The 23509-nt window shown below is 41.7% G+C and overlaps 1 protein-coding gene across 6 annotated transcripts in view; it reads right to left on the bottom strand.

The window, feature by feature from the left end:
- prrc2b (proline-rich coiled-coil 2B) overlaps positions 1 to 23509 on the bottom strand; it is a 71362-nt gene that overhangs the window by 44692 nt on the left and 3161 nt on the right. For all 6 annotated transcript variants that reach the window (XM_034192348.1, XM_034192351.1, XM_034192350.1 and 3 more), the window contains exons 2-3: positions 4943 to 5120; positions 4602 to 4779 (exon numbers count right to left, since the gene is read on the bottom strand). In XM_034192348.1, coding sequence (XP_034048239.1) covers positions 4602 to 4779; positions 4943 to 5057 — 293 coding nt within the window. In that variant the 5' untranslated portion in view covers positions 5058 to 5120. The remainder of the gene's footprint in view (positions 1 to 4601; positions 4780 to 4942; positions 5121 to 23509) is intronic.

Raw genomic sequence — 23509 nt, 5'->3', positions numbered from 1 at the left:
ACAAGATATTTAATGTTCAAACGGATAGACTTTTTGTGCAGGCCAGTCAAGTACTCGCACTCTTTTATTATGAAGCCACGTTGTTATAACACGTGCAGAATGTGGCTTGGCATTGTCTTGCTGAAATAAACAGGGATATCCCTGAAAAAGATGTTGCTTGGATGGTAGCATGTGTTGCTGCAAAACCTGGATGTACCTTTCAGCATTGATGGTGCCATCATAGATGTGTACGTTGCCCATGCCATGGGCATGACACACCCCCATACCATCACAGATGCTGGATTTGAACTTTGCGCTGGTAACAATCTGGATGGTCTTTTTCCTCTTTTGTGCAGAAGACACGACGTCCATGATTTCCAAAAACAATTTGAAATGTGGACTCATCAGTCCATAGCACACTTTTCCACTTTGTGTCTGTCCATTGCAAATGAGCTCAGGCCCAGAGAAGGCGGCCGCATTTCTGGATCTTGTTGATGTGTGGCTTTCGCTTTGGATGGTAGAGTTTTAACTTGCACTTGTAGATGTAGCGATGAACTGTGTTAATTGACCATGGTTTTCTGAAGTGTTCCTGAGCCCACGCGGTAAGATCCTTTACACGTGGGATTTTAATGCAGTGCCACCTGAGGGATTGAAGGTCACGGGCATTCAATGTTGGTTTTCGGCCTTGCCACTTACGTGTAGAAAGTTCTCCAGATTCTCTGAACCTTCTGATTATATTATGGACTGTAGATGATGGAATCCCCAAATTCCTTGCAATTGAACGGTGAGATACAATGTTCTTAAACTGTTGGGCTAGTTTTTCACCCAGTTGTTGACAAAGTGGTGATCCTCACCCCATCTTTGCTTGTGAATGGCTGAGCCTTTTGGGGATGCTCCTTTTATACCCAATCATGACATTCACCTGTTTCCAATGAGGTGTTCTTTGAGCATTCATCAACTTTCCCAGTCTTTTGTTGCCCCATCCCAACTTTTTTGAAACGTGTTGCAGGCATCCATTTCAAAATGAGCAAATATTTGCACAAAAACAAAAAAGTCTATCAGTTTGAACATTAAATATCGTGTCTTCGTGGTGTATTCAATTGAATATAGGTTGAATAGGATTTGCAAATCACTGCATTCTGTTTTATTTACATTTTACACAATGTTCCAACTTCATTGGAATTGGGGTTGTACTACATGCCTGTCCTGGAAAGGGATCCCCACTCTACCCAATTGCTTTTCTTTATTTTTTCCCCACGTACCACCAACATGAATGCTACTGATGTAGAACCATCTTTTGGATCTTCTATTGCATCACAATTAAAACTAACTGGATAGTGGGCTTTTTTTTTAAGCAGAAAAAAAAAACTGAACTTACACCCATTCTTGGCAAGAAAGATGTGTATGCTATACTTCAGACAGCATTTGGTGAAAGTTTAATTTACCAACTGACCCCGCTGGTTGCTAAAACAATGAGGCACAGTGAAAACCCAGTGGTTGTTGTTTCTCCATTAGTTGCTCTCACGGCTGAAGTTCACCTTACGTACAAATGGTACGAAATATCATACCAAAGGTCTGTGTATTATGTTAAACCATGAGTTAAAGCAATAAATTTTCATCTGACTGAAATTTTTTCCTGGCAAAAATCAATGCCAGCAATTCCCTAAAATGTGGCGTAGTGGGGGCACACACTGTTTTTTCCTCAATAAATACAATAAACACATATATTATTATACAGCATACAAATCAATTCTAAACAGCCTCTAAGGAGAGACAGACAAAGCATAAAAAGAATGCAAAACCTGAACATAAAGGTACATAAAAGGGTGGTGGGGGTGGGGTGTAGTCTTGATTGTGGGGGGTCTGGGGGTGCTCCCCCAGAACATTTTTTTAAAAAGCAAGTCAAATTTTGTATATTCTGGTGAATTTTAATGGGTATGAAGCCCTCTGAAACAAAGAAAACTCACTTCAAACTGTTAAGTAAAAACACAGTATTGATTATGGGGGGTCTGGGGGATCTCCCACAGACTTTTTTTTTTTTTTAAAAGAGCAAGTCAAATTTTGTATATTCTGGTGAATTTTAATGGGTATGAAGTCTAATGAAACAAAGAAAACGCACTTCAAACTGTCAAGTAAAAATTCTTTGTCTTCTGTAGAATTTTGATTTGTTCTAATCCGGTGAATGCACCAAATGGGTGCTGCGTTGCTGTACAGTCAATAAAAAAAAAAATCAGTCAAAATTAATGCCTAAAGCAACTGACAACGTTGTTCTGCTGTGCATAAAGTAACATTGTCACCAGTTTTGAAAACGCATGCGCACTGAGAAACTCAAAACTGGCTTATTCACATTTAATCTGTAAAATGCTCTCACTCCTAAAACAAACTGGGGCTGCAACTAACGATTATTTTAGTAATCCATCCATCCATCTTCTACCGCTTAGTCCAATTAAGGGTCGCGGGGGGCTGGAACCTATCCCAGCAGTCATAGAGCGCGAGGCGGGGTACACCCAGGACAGGACGCTAGTCTGTCGCAGGGCCACAAATAGACAAACAAACACAGACACACCCACAAACACGGGGAGAACATGCAAACTCCACACAGAAAGGCCACGGGAATCAAACCCACAACCTTCTCGCTGTGAGGCAACAGTGCTAACCACTAAGCCACCGTGCTTTTAGTAATCGATTAATCTTTTTTTTTTTTTTTTTTTTTTTTAATAAACTTGCATGTGAGTTTTGCCATTACTTCTTGAAGTGAGTTATTATTAAAAGGCCTTTATCACGCAACATCGTTTGACCTTGTAATAAAGTTAGAATGTTATATTTTCGTCAAAAACATAACTCGAATAATGTTTTGTTTTATTTTGAGAGATTTCCATCAGGTTTCATCTGATTATGAGCATTTTTAGATGCCTACAGAAACTATCTCAACCACTGACATATTACAGCAAGAGTCCACAAAAGTATTTTAAAGGCTAGACTAAAGTGTAATATGTGATCTTTAATAAGTTATTTTCATGGAAAAGACACAAATGTGCAATTTACTGCATTTTATTTTTTTGTGTAAAAACACAGCTTAGATGTGGTTTGACCGAAACAAATTGTCATTAAACTTAACCAGTTGTATATAATTCTCGTTTTACATTACTTAGTCCACATTTCATTTTATTTTACCTTATGTTTATATTAGGTGTGCATATACTCTGAATAATTTACCGTTAAATTTCACGATCTTTCATTTGGCTAAAAATTACTCGCACCACAGAAAGCAGATTTTTGGAATTGCACTCAAATCTCGTTGTAATGGAAATTACAATGACAATAAAGGCGATTCTGATTCTTCTGATTATTATTATTATTAATATATAAATAAAAAAATAAATAAATTATAATTCGTAATACATTTGACTCTTTTACGACAACAAACACTAAGCCATTATTTATTATACAGAAAACATGCACACAAACTGCTGAGATGCGAACTGCTTAATGCTAACTTTATCACTGAAAACGCCATTCACATGCTAACACGTTAACGTCGGTCCCGTTTTTAAGTTATAAAATACATCTATCAACTGTTTTAGAAGACCATAACAGGTCGGTTTAATACAAAAAACGCAAATATTACTCACAGACATATGCTCTTTAGAGTTTTAGCGGGGGAAAATTAAGATAAAGCGACAAACCATCGAAGCAGAGTTGGATCATTGCTTCATTGGTTCAAAGCAAAGCCACGCCTCGCTCTACTTGGGGAGTGTCTGCCAATGTTCCCACAAAGACAGAGAGGAGAAGGACCGTGGCTCATAGCAAGCAGTAAACAGAGCGGAGAGGAGTGCAAATTCACACAGTCCCTTCCTCCGCAGTCCACGCTGACATTGCTGCTGTTTTGATTAGCGCAGAATGGGATGTTGCTTTGACAGTGAGACTATCATATTTCGGCCCCAAAACACGCATGACACCATGTGCGCATGCCTATGTGTGGTTAAATTTTCCAAATGATGGAAATCCTTCGCGGTGACGGAGAACTTTAACCCATGTGTTAAACTCCAAGCCATATGAAATGGATGCTGCATCTGGCAATCTAGCTTAACTGTAGCTATGATGTGATAACACCAATACAAACAATGCATTAGTATGCCATTCACGGCACTCTGCACCCAATGGTATCGTCCTTGGAAATCAAAAATGAACTGATAGGTTCAAGATGGGACTAGTTGGGAATTAGTCTGGCCACGCCAGCCTTAGTACCTGTGCTTATCAGCAGAAAGACATGACATAAAATTGTACCAATCACAACTGCACTTATTACTGGTGGCGCTCAGATGAAGGGATAGTTGCACATACTTATACAGTAGTAAGACGGCCTTGCCAAATTACCTTGATATTGAGTGTTAGTTCATCCTGCTAGCATTTGTAGATACTGCTCATTTTAAACAATTGTTTCAAGCACAAGAAATATGACCACAAGAGTAAGTACACTAATAAATGCCAGAATACAAATTCAGAACAAAAGATGACCATGAAGCAAAACAAATACTTGTAGAGCCCACAATTTACCTGAACATTAAAACAATATTTATATTAGATGCAGGTCTGCAGTATATAACCCTTTATCCTCTTACCTCCTTTGATTGGGTTGTTCCTGCTTGTTTGCCCATCCTGTTCCGTCTTTGGGCACAATAATTATATTGGGATTGTTTCCTTTGTTTTCAGATTTCAAACTGGGCAGGTGAGCAGGTGGGGGCATACGCCGGGCTGTGGCCACTTTTCCAAGACTCTGTAAGCCATGTCGTGGAACTACTACAAGAATAAAGTCAGTCATAAAGGAAGTCATATAAAAAGGTAACTTTCATATCACATATTTTAAAAGGACTGAGTAAACAACCCTCGCCCAAGCCAAAAATAATAATAAACATTCTGTGTGTGTATAGGCATCGAAACGTGTGTAAACTGAACTACTTACCTGCGTTTTTCTGAGTTTCTATTGATTTTCCCTTGTACTTGTCAAACAGGCTGAGTGAGGAATACTTGCTTTTCCCATCCTTGGACTTGGATATTTGCCCCAAACGATCGGACATTGCGATGTAATGTCATCGAGTATGGAAATTTTTCTTTGCGCCTCTTCCCAGTGCCTTCTGATTCTGTAATGAAAACAGGAGAAATCATAACTCAATGCACAAAACACTAGAGGAAAATGTAATCCTTAACGATATGGCCAGATGGTTTTCAAAAATAACAACAGAGAAAATGAACACCCACACCGTAAGGGTCGGGTATTGCTTAAATTATGTAAATTTCAAAGTTTCATCAGGTTTGAGATGTAAGCGAAAGACAGCAACTAGTAGTGATTTGCTATGAATGACAGAAAGAATGCCAATATATCATCAAATTATGTTTGACAGAACATACATTCAAACACCATTATGCAGATTATCCTTAACAATGAAGACAGTTTCCTGCAAATCATAATTAAAAGTTTTCCAAACTGCAAAACATTATAAGCAGGAATCAAAATTGCATATCAAATTTCAGCCAGTCACTTCCCACCATGCAGGCAGACAACCAGCCCATCGCCATCATCAATATGCCGCATTCAGTCAGTAAACACAGCCAGGGCAAATTAAAGCCCAGGTTTGCCTGGGCTGAAGACCAGCAGCACAAAGTCACATAGGGGCCCCGCATTAATATCCAACAAAATGTTTTGGATAGCGCACATAGCACAAAATAAAATACTATCACTAGCAACAATTCACATACGAGCCGTCTTGAATTTTCATTTGTGCATATTTTAATTTTTCTTTTGAATTAATGTGTGGCTAATCAACTTTCCATGAAGCTAACTGGAACTACCACCAATTAGCCACAGTTACTAACAGTTATTGAACCTCAGAGAGAGAGAGGAAAAAAATGTAAGGCGCTTCGGCTGCTCCCTTGTTTTCACTTGGAGTCGTCACAGCAAATCCAAGGTGGATCTGCATGTTGAATCAGCACAGGTTTTACGCCGGATGCCCTTCCTGATGCAATTCCACATACGTAGAGAAAGGTGGCAGGGATGGGGTTTGAACCGGGAACCTTCCGCATTTAAACCAAGTGCACAAACCACTTCTCCACCACCGCAGCTCAATTAAACCTGAGAGAAAACCCTGTTAAATCTGCTTTGCTAACTTTTCTTCACATAGCGAGAGAGCGAGAGAGAGAGAGAGAGAAAATGGAAAGAGTGACTTTGTTCAGGTAAGATAAAGCAAATGGTAAATGGACTGCATTTATATAGCGCTTTTCCAGCTGCATCAGATGCTCAAAGCCCTTTACAATTATGCCTCACATTCACCCCAATGTCAGGGTGCTGCCATACAAGTCTCTCACTACACACCGGGAGCAATAAGGGATTAAAGACCTTGCCCAAAGGCCCTTAGTGATTTTTCAGTCAGGTGGGGATTTGAACCGAGGATCTTCTGATCTCAAGCCTAACATCTTAACCACTAGACCAGTGATTCTCAACCGGGGTGCCGCGGCACCCTAGGGTGCCGTGATCGATCGTCAGGGGTGCCGTGGGCAATTATCAAATATCACCATTATCGGGTGTATGTGCTGTAATAGTGTGGGAGATGGTGTAATGCTCTTTTATTCCAGTAGATGGCAGCAAAGCGCGCAGTAGCGCTGAGCCGTGTGCCGACAAGGAGGCGTGATCGCCATTTTAATTCCGGGCAAGTTAGTGATTTGTGTGCATAGAAGTTCACTTAGTCTCGTCAAGAAACAGGTGGAATATGCCGGAAAGCTGCGCATGTTGGCAAAGTCACAAACGGAGGAACAAGGGAGACAGTATTTCCTTCCATAAGTAAGTGGTTTTGGTTATTGTTGTCACTTTGTTCGTGATATTTGGATGATAAACAGCTGTATGTCTCATGCCATACCTGTGTCGCCCGATGACACGGATCATTATTTTCACTTATGTCTAGTTGATATTTTCCACTGCTAGACCAATGTCTAGTTACAATTCTTGTCGTTAGTGACTAAAAATTGTTGGACAAGACTGGGGAGTTTTTGCACCTTAAAATAATGAGATTAATGACCCGCGCTGTGCTGCCACACACACAGAGATGTGCACACACACACCACTGACTTCATGAATGAAACTCGGTCAATAAAGGATAATTATGTAAAAATATAATATATATAAATGTATTGTGATGGTTTTAGGAGCCGCGCTGCGTTGAACAGCAGCAGCAGCTCAGCCAAGCAGCGTAGCTTATCAGCGCAGATCCGTGTAACTTTCAACACTAATATTTGTGAATGTGTGTGTGTCAGAGTAAGTTTAATACTTTCCTGACATACTTTAATGTAATTTAATTTTACTGGCTCGATATCCAGGACAAAATGGCATTTTAACACGTATTTTGTGAGCATTTTTCTGAGTGTGTTCAGTCGCGAATCTCCATTGAAAATGCATTAACATCCGGGTACTTCGTCAATATTTTGCCCGGTTAGGAGACGTCATGTCGCTGTCCATGAAGGGACGTTTTCGTTTAGTGTGCAGCGTTGGGACTGCGCTCTCTAGTTCTTATATACAGCTCCATGACTATAGTATACTATGTTACGTCATATCTGTACCGCACATCTTGCTAACGCACCGTGTAGAGACAGTCGAGTTAGTGGTGCGTGACACGTGACAGTGGTGTGCCGCAGGATTTTGTAAATATAAAAAGGGTGCCGCGGCTCAAAAAAGGTTGAAAATCACTGCACTAGACCATCACCTCCCCCAAAGCTGTGCATTGGGGGAAGAAAAAAAAGGTAATTTTTGGGACTGTTGGCAAATTCATTCTAAAGCACAAAATAAATGTGGTCACACCTCATATTTTACAGTAGGGATGTCTTGATCAACTTTTTTTTTTTTTTTTTTTTGCCCCAATTCTGGTCAGAGTCATTTAATATCAAGTAACGGTCAACCAGTTAATGGGCCAAGTGATTAATTATGCCTTTTTTTTTGTTTGTCAGCATTGGCCAATTAAAATGTTCATGAGGCTGATTAAACAAAACAGTTATCCAGACAGTTCAGAACGGAATGAACGCGGAGGCTAGCTTAAAACTGGGAAGTCAGCTGTATTTTTCCCCCCTTGGCTGCTGCAGAAAGAACATTTCAGACAGTGCAATTTCAATTTCAATTAATTTTATTGATATAGCACTAAATCATAACAGTGCTGCCTCAAGGCACATCAAACGAGTAAGGTCTAACCATACCAACCCAAATGAGGAAGCAGAAAGGTAACAGTGCTAAGAGAAAAACTCGCTCTGGCATTTCTGAGGAAGAAACCTCAAGCAGACCAGACTCAGAGGGCTGACCCACTGCTTGGGCCATTCGAACATTTACAAGGTTTTTAAAAGAAGATGAGGGGGAAAAAAAAAAAAATATATATATATATATATATATATATATATATATATATATATATATATATATATCCTGTGTGGATGTTTACATTCCTGGAATGAAAGATGAATGGTGGGGCAAGTACAGTCAGCAGTGATGAGTGAGGAGAAAGACCCAGATCTGTTTCGTGGCAGTTTTCGACTTAAAAAGCTGCCTAATGGAAGTCTAGATAATACTAAAGTGTGTACAAATTGTGGTGATGAACTGTCTTTCCATTGAAGCACAACAAGTCTAAATACCACCTTCGAGCAAACAATATTTGCTAATGTTAGCAAAGATGCTAACAACAACGTGGGATCATCAAGCTGCGGTCATGAAACTAGGGCAGCAGACTCAGACTTGTCAACAAAAACGCAACAACTAGGTTAAATAATGTGGTCGCTGAATGGGTTGCTGGAGACTGCAGACCCATCAACATCATTGAAGATGAGGTGTTTCAGGATCTCATGCAGACAGCCACAGGTGACCCATTATATAGAACACCTTCAAGGGGAACTGTTGTCACCCGAATTCACGAACTGTATGGAAATGAAAAGCCAAAAAACGTGGAGCAGCTGTCCAAAGTTACGTTTACTGCACTGACAGGAGACCACTGGACAGCAGTAAGCAACCATAACTAGCCATGGGTAACAGCATACTTGATCGATGATAGTTACAGTTGTATGTAAAAGTTTGGGCACCCCTGATGATTTCCATGATTTTCCTTTATAAATCATTGGTTGTTTGGATCATCAATTTCAGTTAAATATATCATACAGCAGATAAACACAGTGATATCTGAGAAGTGAAATGAAATTTATTTACAGAATTTACAGAAAGTGTGCAATAATTCTTTAAACAAAATTAGGCAGGTGCACAAATTTGGGCGTCCCAACAGAAAAAAATACATAAATATTTAGTAGATCCTCCTTTTGCAGAAATAACAGCCTCTAAACACTTCCTATAGCTTCCAATAAGAGTCTGGATTCTGGTTGAAGGTATTTTGGACCATTCTTCTTTACAAAACATCTCAGGTTTGTTGGTTTCTGAGCATGGACAGCCCACTTAAAATCACACCACAGATTTTCAATAATATTCAGGTTTGGGGACTGAGATGGCCATTCCAGAACATTGTACTTGTTCCTCTGCATGAATGCCTGAGTAGATTTTGAGCAGTGTTTAGGGTCGTCTTGTTGAAAGATCCAGCCCCGGCGCAACTTCAACTTTGTCACTGATTCATGAACACTGTTCTCAAGAATCTGCTGATATTGACTGGAATCCATGTGACCCTCAACTTTAACAAGATTCCCAGTACCTGCACTGACCATACAGCCCCACAGCATGATGAAACCACCTCCAAATTTTAGTGTCGGTAGCAAGTGTTTTTCTTGGAATGCTGTATTCTTTTTCAGACATGCATACTGCCCCTTGTTATGTCCAAATAACTCAGAATTTTAGTTTCATCAGTCCACAGCACCTTATTCCAAAATGAAGTTGGCTTGTCTAAATGTGCTTTAGCATACCCGTTTGTTGCCTGTACGTAGAAAAGGCTTCCTCTGCATTACAGCATCATACAGCATCTCTTTGTGCAAAGTGTGCTGTATAGTTGAACAATGCACAGAGACACTACCTGCAGCAAGATCGTGTTTTGGAACAGGTCTGTGGGTTAACTATGACTGATTTTTCTTAGCCTGCCACTTCAGGCCTTAACTAGTACTGTGCCTGCAGTCTTCCATTTCCTCACTATGTTCCTCACAGTGGAAACTTACAACTAAAATCTCTGAGATAGCTTTTTGTATCCTTCCCCTAAACCATGATGTTGAACAATCTTTGTTTTCAGGTCATTTGAGAGTTGTTTAGAGGCCCCCATCTTGCCACTCATTAGAAGAAATGCAAAGAGGGGAAACATTTGCAAATGGCCACCTTAAATATCCTTTCTCATGATTGGATTCACCTGTGTAAGGAGGTCAAGGGTCAATGAGCTTACCAAACCAATTTTGTGTTCTAATAATTAGCGCTAAATGTACTCAATAAAATGACAAGGGTGCCCAAATTTAAGCACCTACCTAATTTTGTTTAAATAGTTATTGCACACTATCTGTAAATACTAGAAACTTCATTTCACTTCTCAAATATCAGTGTGTTCATCTGCTATATGATATATTTAACTGAAATTTCTGATCCAGACAGACAATGATTTATACATTAAAATCATGAAAATTATCAGAGGTGCACAAACTTTTGCACACAATGATCCACAGATAGATCGATAGATAGATAGACAGATTTTATTAAGCCAACGGGAAATATAGACATGATTAACTTGATTAAATTTTTAATCAATCGACAGCACTATCTTGAATACTTCCAACAGCAGACGACACATGCCAGTGCCAGGTTAGTCTAGTTCAAAAGAGCAGAATCAGTCTGCTAGACATAGCAGTACCTAAAACCTCATTACACAGGGGTGCAATCTGTTCTGCTTCCCTTGTGCGAGCAGAAAATCGCAGCAGATGCCACAAGATGCCGAAGAAATACATAGTGCACGCCAAGACCTTACAAGGCATACTCAGTAGTTGCGCACTGGACGCCATGATTCCCAAGAAAGTCTGCCGGGCGTGTGTGTATCTGATGTTCAGATCCACGCCCGCACGCCGCACAGAGCTCGAATCAGATCTTGAATTTGGCTTGAGCCATACTGGACATATGTGTAGGATGAGTCTGAACACTATCCAGCTAGAAAGCAATCCAGATTGCCCCAAACCCAGTCTGAACGTGGTCTCAGTGAGGAGACAAAGAACGTGACAGATAGACAGATAGATACTTTATTGATCCCAAGGGTAATTGTGCATTGTCCATGCTCCTAGGACAGAGAATTAAAAGATACAATAAAATGGAAGGAACAAAGCCCACCACAAAAATAAATAAATAATAACTAAAACTAGCTGCAAAAGCACATTCTCCCTCCTGCTCCTCCCAGCAGAGGCCTCGTTAAACAGCCTGATGGCACGCGGAACAAATGAGTTCCTCAGTCTCTCTGTAGAACATCTCAATGAGAGAAATCTCGAGCTTACTGAGCTTCTCTGGATGGAGAAGACAGAGTTCAGAGGGTGACTCTCATCATACAGGATGGCATGGGTCTTTGTGAGTGTTCTCTGCTCCACCCCTGTCTCCACAGAGTCCAAGCCCAGACCCACTACAGAACCAGCCCTCTTAATGAGCCGGTTCAGTCGATGAATGTCCTTCTTACAAGCACTGCCCCCCCAACACACCGCAGCATAAAAAAGAACAATGGACACAATAGCCAGATAAAACAGGTGCACTAACTTAGGGCAGACTCTGAACGAGGCCAGCCTTTTGAGAAAATACATTCTGCTCTGGCCCTTCTTATAAACAGCGTCCATGTTGGCTGCCCAGTTCAGCTTATTGTCCAGATGTAGTGCCAGGTACTTATACGTGGAGACCACCTCCACCTCCGCTCCACCGATGTTAATGGGCTGCGGAGAGGGTGGCGCCCGGCGAAAGTACAACACCATCTCCTTTGTTTTAGTGGTGTTCAGCTGGAGCTTATTCAGCCGGCACCACTGCACAAAGTCCTTCACCAGGCCTCTGTACTCCCCCTCGTCCCCCTCCCGAATACATGCCACAATTGCAGTGTCATCTGAGAACTTCTGCATGTGACAAGTAATGGAGTTGTAACGAAAGTCCGTGGTGTAGAGGGTGAAGAGGAGAGGAGAGAGCATTGTGCCCTGAGGTGCTCCAGTACTGCAAGTCAGAGTTGAAGACCTGCAGTCCCCCACCCGGACAAACTGCAGCCTATTGGTAAGGTAGTCTAAGATCCAGCTCACTAAATGGGGGTCCACAACCATGATGTTGAGTTTATCCTGGAGAAGGCTGAGGTAGATGGTATTAAAAGCACTGGAGAAGTCAAAAAATAGCATTCTCACAACACACCGCCCCCCCCATCCAGGTACTTAAGAGCACAGTGTAGGAGATAGAGGACCGCATCCTCAACACCCACCCTCTCCCGGTAGGCAAATTGGAGAGGATCCCTCACTGCCTGCACCTGGGGCTGCATGAACTGCAGAACCAGTCGCTCCAATGTTTTCATCACGTGTGACGTGAGAGCGACTGGCCTGTAGTCATTGAGCTCCCGAGGGCGACTGATCTTGGGAACTGGCACAATACAGGATGTTTTCCATAGTAAGGGAACCTTCTCCAGCCCCAGACTCAGGTTGAAGACGCATTGCAGCAGTTCTCCCAGCTCCACAGCACAGGCCTTCAAGAGCCTCAGACAAACCAAGTCAGGTCCCGCAACCTTCCTAGGGTGGAGACGTCGCAGTGCTGTAGTCACCTGGTTTGCTGTAAAGGAGGGGTGAGTTGAGGTGGGGACTCGTGAGGGAGAGAAAGAGGCACATGGGGGAGAGGCAGGGCAGGGGTGGTCTGGGGAGATGACAGTAGGCTGTGGGGGGTTGGTCCGGGGTGAGCTGAACCGATTAAAAAAAGGTGTTCAGCTCCTCAGCTCTCTGGATGTCCATGCAACCCAGATTGCCCTTACTGCCACAGCCAGTGATGGTTTTCATTCCTCTCCAGACCTCCTGCATGTTTTTATTAGACAGCATCATCGCTAGCTTTTTACCATACTCCTCTTTAGCCTGCTTTAAACAAAGTTTGAGCTCCCCCTGCACTGCTCTCACCCCTCCCAATCCTGCTCCTAAACACCCGCTTCTTCCTGTTCAGGAGCCCCTTCACTTCAGCTGTGATCCACGGCTTGTTATTGTCAAAACATTTGACAGTTCTGACTGGTACCACCTGGTCCATATAAAAGTTCAGATAATCCAACAGACAGCCCACCGCCCCCTCGAGGTCCTCTCCATGAGCGTCAACCAAAACACTCCAGTCTGTGGTGGCAAAACAGTCCCTGAGAGCATCCTCTGCTTCAGGTGACCATTTTCGAACAGGCCTGGTTATCACTGTTTGCCTTTTAACCAGAGGAGTGTAAGTGGGTCGTAAGTGGACCAGGTTGTGGTCAGATTTGCCTAGTGAAGGTAGGGGGGAAGCTGAATATGCATTGATGGTGTTTGCATACAACAGGTCAATGGTCTTAGTTTTTCTTGTGGGACAGGTGACATATTGGTGGAAGGAGGGCAGAGTAGTGTCCAATGGGACATGATTAAAATCACCAGAAATAATGAAGAAAGCATTCGAATGTTGTGACTGAAGCGCTGTAGTGACGTTGTAGATGGACTCTAGCGCTGTCTTCACATTGGCACTCGGAGGAATGTAAACACAGAGCGCGATGACGTGGGAAAACTCACGTGGTACGTAGTACGGTCTGATGCTAACAGCTAGCAGCTCCAAGTCCCGGCTACATATCACCGTTTTGACAGTCAGATGGTTAGGATGACACCACCGCTTGTTGGCGTACAGAATAAGGTCCCCACCTTTGCTCTTCCTGCTGGTCCTAGGATCCCGGTCAGCGCGCACGGTGGAAAAGCCGGGTAGGTCCACGTTAGCATCCGGTACGTAGCTGGTTAGCCACGTCTCCGTAAACAGAAGTAGACTACTCTCCATGTAGCTCGATTTGCACCGAATCAGCGTGGTAAGTTCATCCATCTTATTTGACAGCGCCTTGACATTACCCATCACCACGGAGGGGACTGGTGGTTTAAAAATCCTCCGTTTGGCGACTCTAGCCACAGCTCTGGCCCTGCGTTAGTATCCAGCACGTCTTCCCAGGTAGAAGAATCGCATGCCTTTCCCCAGCAACGGCATTTGTCCGGAGTTTCAGCAAGTCCTTCCTTGCACACCTAATTTTAGTGCAGTGCATATCAACAGAGGTAGTAGCAGGATGAAAAAAAAGACAGAACGAGGAGCGACAGATGTGCTGCCCATTCATGCAGGAGCAGTAACAGTAACTGCTTTATATATCAGCCATTGGCAGCCCGGCTCTCTAAATATTGTATCGGCCATTGAAAAACCCATATCAGTCAAACACTAACTCTTAGTATCTGCCAACACAGAGTCCCAATCCAATACTTGTACAATGCAGAATGCAACTACATTAAAGTCAATCCATTGTATGGGTCTGTCACTTTAAAAGGGCACATCTTTGATGAATGAAATGTCAAATGAGCTTATTTAAAATCTAGAAAGAATAATGAAAATACTGGTGTACTGAATTTTATTTTTGGTGTTATATGCTGAGAAATTAAGCCATAAACATGGAGAGCCTGATTCCATCTGCTGCTTGAAAAGCTCAGAATTTGCAGTCCTCTGGTAATAGTGATTTCTGTGACATCACATAGGGTTCATCCATTCAGAGCTAGTCTGGCTTGTGTTTTGAAGCAGACGGAACGAACAGATTTGTTTACATTTGGAATTCAGGTGTTTTGTGTAATTTCACATGGAATGTGTTGAAATAGTGAACAATTGTGCTGTGGGAGGGTGCATTCTATGATTCGCAGAATGTAGTCCATGAGCCAGTCATGAATTTTGACCTAATCGGTACCACTTAAGGGGGGAAAAAAAACAACACATAGAATCCAGCCACAGTGTATCATGGCCGACACAAAAATGTATGATCGCCATCCCAGGGTGGTAGATGTAGCCAGGTAGGGGTCAATGAAGAATTACACAGAGGTCAAACTTTAAAAATGCTCCAATCATGTCAAATGTCCAAACTATATCACATTATTTGTCTGATCATAACAATTCCAAAAAGGTATAGTTTGGGCCATCTATGATGGAATGTTCTGGAGTTATGGGGTAAAAACAGCAAAAATGGTGACAAAGGTCAATTTCAGTTTTTACAGGGGTCAAAAGTTAAAGTTGCTCCAATTTCAGCAAAAAAATTATGCAAATTATTGGTTGAAATAAAAGGATCAATAAACAAAATAGTTCTGTGTTGAATGCTTTGTCTCCAAAGCAAAGGTCAAACAAGGTCAACATCGATTGAATTCTATGACATGTGACATGTTACCCTGTAACATGATAACTAAGCATGACAGATGGTGCAAACCCTATTAACCCAAACAATAATTTGCATAATTTTTTTACTGAAATTGGAGCAACTTTAATATGTGACCCCAGTAAAAACTGAAATTAACCTTTGTCACCATTTTTGACTGACTACAAGTACGAGTACATACATTTGGGTACTCGTCGATACCAAGTACCGACATAAATACTTCATGAATCATCAGTTGTTCCTTACTTCATGACTGTAACTGCTACCAATATCATTAGTTTTGTTTTTATTTACAAACATTTCACTTAAATCATGTTACGAGGTCTATTAGAAAATTATCCGACCTTATTATTTTTTTCAAAAACCATATGGATTTGAATCACGTGTGATTGCGTCAGACAAGCTTGAACCCTCGTGCGCATGCGTGAGTTTTTCCATGCCTGTCGGTTGCGTCATTCGCCTGTAAGCAGGCTTTGAGTGAGGAGTGATCCAGCCCTCTCGGCGGATTTTCATTGTCAGGAAATGGCGGAATGATTTGGGCTTTTTTTCCCCAGAATTCAGAATTCTTTAAGAAACTATTAGAGACTGGCAGCTGGAAACCATTAGAAAAATTTATCTGGCTTTCGGTGAAAATTTTACAGGCTTCACAGAGAATAAGGACCGTTACTACAGCTTTAAGGACGGCTTTAAGGACTGCTTTAAGGACGCTCGGTGCGCCGCGCTCCGTGCCGCTATTGAGAGCTACAAACCACCAAATCATTTCTAAATGGATGGCTCTGTGGATACGAGACCGTCGTGTGCACTTTCTCTGGTTATCACAAGAGCTGGACATCAACCATTTTCCGGCAGATTTCACTTTTAACAAGAGATTTTGTCATGGAAAGTCGAGCGGAGGCTTCGCGTGTCACGACCGATTTGCTGATGGAGCGAGACAAAGGAACATCTCCGTTTTGGTCTCACAGGACGGCTTTGAGATGGCGTTCAGACAGCTGTTGGTGGTTTTTCCATCGAGTGATTATCCAAGAAATTGTGGATGAGCCTGGACATGCCAGAACATGTCCCGTGAGGCTTCATCACGGCGTTGCTTTGCGCCATGCGGCACCGCCGCGACGCGCAGAATTCCTCCGCACGTCTGTCTCAATGTGCCGAAAAAGTGCTGATGTCCACGTCTTTTCACAATTTCTGTGCTAGTCAGACGACATCCCGGATAAAACACAGCGTCCAGTTTGGAAATGAACGGCACATTCCAATGCCGTGATGAAGCCTTACGGGACATGTTCTGGCATGTCCAGGCACATCCACAATCTCTCTACCAATCACAACGCTCCGGTCAGGCGGAGGTCTTGGAAAATAAAGTCATACTGACTTATGGTTTGGTGTATAAATAAAATGAATACTGATAGAATAACTCCATTAATGTCAATTCTGTCGTTTGTACAAAGTTAAAATATAACATATCTTTTAATGTTGAATAATGCACTAATTCTGAGGTTTTCTAACAAACACAGACAGATCGCAAAGGATTCTGGGTAAAATGTGCCTCTGCTAAAGACTGATTGGTTCAGTCATTCACTATGTAAACCAACACGTTAATGTGACGTGTCGTGTGTTGGTGTTTACAGATGTGCTTTTGTAAAATATTCCATTTTTTATTTGTAAAAACAGGCATTTTTACAGAGCCCCGGAAGTGTCATCACAACATGTTTTGCATGTGGAGAGAATGTGAGAATGTTCAGATGATTTTTTTATTCATGTGAGAATTTTTTGGACCGAGTTTCAGGTTAATTGCGCGTCCTGCATCGTGTAGTGTACATTGAGTAACAAGCTGCGTTTAACATCTCACGACCACCTCCTGATTGCTGATCATATGGTCGAATGAAAATCAAATCTGTTTGATATTATTCTGGTCGGCCGTCGTGAGGGTTTCCTGCTGCTGAGGGGCAACAAGCATCCAACCGCTCGCACTGTGCATGTGCAAACACCGCAGAGCTGTCTTGTAATTTTTTTGTTTTTGGTCGTTTTGTTTTTAAACTTTGATGTCTCCCATCGAGAGTTTTTGTAAATTAAGTTTGAAAAAACTTAACTTGTGATTAAAAATATACAGTGTCTGCTCATCTTCAGGACGAATACTGCCATGAACTGCCATGAACACTACTGACCAGTAGATGGCAGTAGAGGCCCTGAAATCTCTCCAAAATAAAATTCCAGATAATCCATGTCTGCTGCGACATTTAAGACACGTGGAATTTAACAAACGCAAATACAATAACGTCTATAAACCCAGAGAATATATTCACGAGATGTTGTTGATGTATGGTTTCGCTTTGCATGGTGGAGTTTTAACTTGCACTTGTAGATGTAGTGATGAACTGTGTTAACTGTCAATGGTTTTCTGAAGTGTTCTTGAGCCCACGAGATAAGATCCTTTACATAATGATGTCAGTTTTTAATGCAGTGCCGCCTGAGGAATCAAAGGTCATGGGCATTCAATGTTTGCTTTCGGCTGTGCTACTTAATTGTAGAAAGTTCTCCAGATTCTCTGAATCTTCTGATTATATTATGGACTGTAGATGATGGAATCCCTAAATTTCTTGCAACTGAACGTTGAGAAACATTGTTCTTAAACTGTTGGACTATTTTTTCATGCAGTTGTTCATAAAGTGGTGATCCTCGCCCCATCTTTGCTTGTGAACAGCTATGTCTTTTGGGGATGCTCCTTTTACACTCAATCATGACACTCACAATTAGTGTCCTCAGTTCCCAAACGCTTATTGAGTGTTGTTAGAAGGAAAGGTGATGTAACACAGTGGTAAACATACCACTGTCCCAGCTTTTTTGAAATGTGTTACAGGCATCCATTTCAAAATGAGCAAATATTTGCACAAAAACAATATAGTTTATCAGTTTGAACATTAAATATCTTGTCTTTGTGGTGTATTCAATTAAATATAGGTTGAAGAGGATTTGCAAATCATGGTACTCTGTTTTTATTTACATTTTACACAACGTCCCAACTTCATTGGAATTGGGGTTGTAGACATTGGTCTCGTAGGGGAAAATATTTACTCGACATAGGTCAAAAGTTACTGGTCCAGGTCCTCGGACCAGTGGATTTCGCTACCCCGTCCATAAATGTTCTAAAATACATCAGCACAATCTGAAATATTTCCTAGTAATCAGTGTTGGGTGACATGACTCCAAATCAATATCAAATTGCACAGAAGTGGAAGCAGGTGGTGCAGTTGCTTCCTGAACAGAAAGTTCCCAGTTCAGGACCACCTGCACCCATACTCCATGCACATCTGGAATTGCATCAGGAAGGGCATTAGGCATAAAACTTGTGCCAAGTCTATACTGGATATGCACTCATCACCCTCATTAAAAAAGGGGAGGGGGTCCAAAGGAAATTACTTCTCTCAGTTATGATTAATGAATGATTTTCCTTAATTGACTCTTTTGTGCATTTCTCCAGCTAATAAAGCTGTGATTTTTTTTCCACCCAAATGAAGGACCTCATATCTTAGCTACTGTCTATGTATTAAACATTTCAATGCACTAAACGTAGGCACTCATTTTTTACATTACATTACATTTTTTACCCCAAAATTCCTGAACCTAAGAGCAAATTCTTTTTTTGTGGCGAAGTCAGCGCAGGATAGGTAACTAATGAACATTGTGTGGACTGGCTTAAACCTACAGTTGTTCTTCCCCTGAATGAAGCGTGCCCACCGGCATATACATTTAGTCATGTTTCCCGTGGTATGAAGCAGGGCGGGGGTATTGCTTTTATTTATAAGTCTAGGTTTACGTTAGTAACTGTTGGGGGTCACAGGTATTGATCGTTTGAGCATCTGATTATCCGCTCTGCCCATGATGTTACATATTGTTTGGGGCAGAAGTATGGACATCAGTAGTGTTATTTTGTCACTGTTTATTGGCCCCCTGGCCCATATTCTGAATTCATGGATGAATTTGGTGAGTTTATTTCTAACTTGTCAACTAATACTGATAATATTTTGATTATGGGTGATTTAAACATTCATATGAATCGACCTTCTGATCCCCTCTGTAAATCATTTATAGAGATTGTAGATGCATTGGGATTTCAGCAGTGTATTCAGGGCTCGACACATATTAGTGGTAATACCCTGGATTTGGTTTTGGTACGTGGTATTGCTGTCATGAATATTGGTATACTGCCCCTTGCATTGGTGGTCTCTGACCATTCACTTATTAAGTTTACATTTACATTACCGCATTTATTGGAGCAACAACCTGGCCTATTACTGCGGCGACGCATTAAACCTTCAACTAGGACTGAACTTGAAGCCAGATTGCCTGGTCTTTTAGCTTCAACTTTGCAGAATGCTCAATCAGTGGACAGTCTGGTGGATGGTTTGAATTCGGTACTCAAAACTACACTTGAGATTGCGCCTCCTTTATTAAGGCCTTGCCTTCCCAAAGTGCAGTCGCCTTGGTTTAATGGTTACTTGCGGGACCTCAGGCAGAAGGCTAGAGGTCTGGAACGGAAGTGGCGTAGCTCTAAATTAGAGGTGTTCCACTCTGCATGGCATGATGCAGTTGCAGAGTTAAAGCATGCACTATGGACTACAAAGCGGGCTTACTATTCGGATTTGATCAATAAAAATAAGCACAATTCAAAATTTTTGTTTGATACTGTAGCATTTCTTATCCATGGTCGGTCACCTGTTAGTCCTCCGTTTATAGCTCAAGACTTCTTGGAGTACTTTGAGAAGAAAATAGAAGACATTAGATTGCGCATATCTAAACATGCTTTGGCTCAATCTCTGCACCCTGCTGTGGAGGTGGGTGTTAATAATGAGGTGACACCTAGATTTACAGAATTTGATACTATTTCACTAGACGCGCTAGCAAAGCTCGTGACGTCTACAAAAAGCACAACCTGCCTATTTGATCCTATACCAACAAAATTGTTTAAGGACCTGTGGCCCGTTCTTGGCTGACGTCATACTTGTCCAGTCGTTCTTATTGTGTTGTGTATAATAACACTACTTCTGGCCTTGGTAAAATGAAATTTGGGGTTCCACAGGGGTCTGTGTTAGGCCCCTTGCTTTTCCTCACTTTATATAGCGCCCCCTTGGGCATATCTGCAGCATTACAGGATTGCCTTTCATTGTTATGCTGATGATACTCAATTGTACATGCAGGTAACTGCTGTAATCTTGCCCATATAAAAGCCTGGAAGATTGCCTTATATCTGTGAGAAGTTGGTTGTCTAGTAATTCCTACTCTTGAATTCTGATAAGACTGAGATGATGGTTCTTGGTCCAGCCAGACATTGGCATCATTTTGACCAGTTGGCGCTTAATTTTGGTTCGTGTGTTGTGCATCATATGGGACAAAGGTGATGAATCTTTGGAGTATTTTTTCGATCCTCATTGTCTATTTGGCCCCCCACATTAGAAGACAATAGGAGAGGACTGCCTTCTTTCATCTGTGAAATGTGAGGCGAGATTCGTCCCATCCTGGTCTATGGCTGATGCTGAGGACTTTTCATACGTGCGTTTATTTCTTCCAGACTGGATTAGTTGTATGCTTTATTTTCTGGCCTGCCGCTAGGCTAGCATTCGAGGGACTCAGTTGGTACAGATGCTGCGCCAGACTTTTTGACCATCAAAGTAGAATGGTTTGACCACATTACTCCCGATATCTGGCCTCCCTTACCATTGGCTACCGTGTTTCTTCTGCCGATCGGATTTTAAAGTTTTACTGTTGGTTTATAAAACTGTTCATGGACTGGCACCTTCCTACCTGGAGGACTTGGTTAAGCCCTACGTACCTGCGAGGCCCTTCCGTTCGCAGGGCTTCTGTGTGTTCTGAGGATGAACAAGAAGTCTGTGGGGTATAGAGCCTTCTCCTACCGTGGTCTTTGGAATGATCTACCTGCTGTTATTAGGCAGTCTGACACGGTGGAGACTTTTAAATCAAGACTGAAGACCCACTTTTTTAGACTGTCTTATCATTAATTAATCTGTTTGTGTTTGCTTTGTAATTTCTTTTTATTCTACTGTTTTTATCTTTTATTGTGCTTTTCTTGCTTTTAATTTTGATTTTAGATTAATTTGTGTTGTTGTGAACTGTGTGAAGTGCCTTGGGGCGACTTTGTCGTGAGTTGGCGCTATATAAATTAATAAATTGTAAATTGTTCCATTTACATCAAACTTTAATGTGGTAAATGTAACCAAAATTGTACACTAGGAGCATGGTTTAATACCAGAGGTTGAGGGACACAGCTATAAATAGAATGTCCACAGCACACCATAAATCAAATGAATCATCAAAGTAAGACTAAATTGTTTTGAGGTTCTGTCAGTTTCAACACATCTTTAATTAACTACCCAACCATACTAGTAACAAGAATATTATAATAGCTGCAACACAGTTGCCATAGTAATACAGTTGTACCTTTAACATTTATATTGAAATTTTAAGGCAAACAAATATACTGTGATGTATACCATGACTGTCCCTGCTACAAAATTATAACACAATAGAAATTTTTGGCCATCCTGACCAGCTCTATGACAATGGCACCAAAGATACTGGAATTCACAACCGTACCCAGTACATGCAAGCAATCAACAGAGTAGGAGCTAGAACGTATACTAAGAGCATAATTTACTAATGTGACAGAGGCCAGCAGGAGTCACTGTGCGATAGCAGTCAACAGAGTGTATGCACTGACATCATCAAACCAAGCCCTGAAATGGTATACCTCCATGTTGAATGGAAAATCGCTAAAAGAAATCAAGTGTTTACAGTAGCGTAAAAGTAAGTCCTTCGGCTGCGCCATCATTTTCACCTCGGGGTCGCCACTGCAGATCGCATGGTGGATTTGCATGTTTATTCGGCACAGGTTGTTACACCGATGCCCTTCCTGATGCAAGCTCCACATTACATGGAGAAAATGTGGCAGGGGTGGGATTTGAACCCGGAACCTTCCGCATTGAAACCAAGCGCACTAACCACGTAGCCACCACCCCAAAATTCCAGAACCTAAGAGCAAATCATTTTTGTGGCGAAGTCAGCGCAAGATAGGTAACTGAAGAACACTGTGTGGACTGGCCTTCAGGACCTGTTTTTTTTTTGCAGATGTTTTTGTAGCTGCTGGCATGCAAATATGTTCCTGATATTCAGTACACAGACATCTACAACTATTTCGTCAGGGATACAAATACTTTGTTGCGGGATCCGTGAACATCATCATCATAAGATATGTCTCAGATCATCACAGCAAAGGTGAGTTGCTTTGTGCACAGTTTTTTTTTAACTGGCAACAATAGAAATCATGCACATCCACGGCGCACTGGTTAGTTTATGGTAGAAATCATGCACATCCACGGCGCACGGGTTAGTTTATGATGTTCCTCTGGCTTAGCAAGACATGCAGGTAAAATGCATGTTAAATATTTTTTATATCAAAGTAAATTTCTCTAATGATTGCCATAATTTTCACAAAAATGCGGGAGTTTGTGCATTTACGTTTGTGCATTTTGTTCATTCACAAAACACTGGTTCGGCTTTAACGATCATTAATTAAAAAGCGTCAGGGAGCTCCTACAGGCTGAAAACAGTGAAGAACCATTTGATTCATGTTCTCAAAACTGCCCAGTTGTCCACCTTGTGAGATGCGACAACGCCGTTTGTTCGGCTATAATGACTGTTAATAAAATCGAAGCTCTGACAGGCTTAGACAGTATTAAAATCATTTGATTCATGACGTTTTTTCCTGTTCAAGTCTAAAACTGTTCTCATGTTCTCACAATGTGGACTGTCCCGTTGTCTACCTTGTGAGAAGTGACAACGCAATTTATGGACAAGCGAACACAGCTGCTGTTGCTTTGTTTATCATCCAACATGCTGGTATATTGCTGGCTTCTGGGTTTGACTACATCACGTGCATACTTCTATAGGCCTCACTCCCTGACAGCTAAAGGATACTCTGGCCACTCACTAGAGCCTGGGGTTTTTAGCCGACTGGTCAGAGCGTCTGCCTCACATGCTGGAGACAGCGAGTTTGCATCCCGAGGGGAGCGAGTGGGAAGAGTCTGAATCACAACACAACACAGAGGAAGCCACTACGTTAGGAAGAAATCAGACTCCCAGAATCCAGA

This window comes from Thalassophryne amazonica, chromosome 17 (assembly GCF_902500255.1).
Source record: "Thalassophryne amazonica chromosome 17, fThaAma1.1, whole genome shotgun sequence".
Taxonomy (NCBI): domain Eukaryota; kingdom Metazoa; phylum Chordata; class Actinopteri; order Batrachoidiformes; family Batrachoididae; genus Thalassophryne; species Thalassophryne amazonica.
The sequence above is the reverse complement of the archived record's forward strand: the minus strand, read 5'-3'. Positions and strand labels throughout refer to the sequence as shown.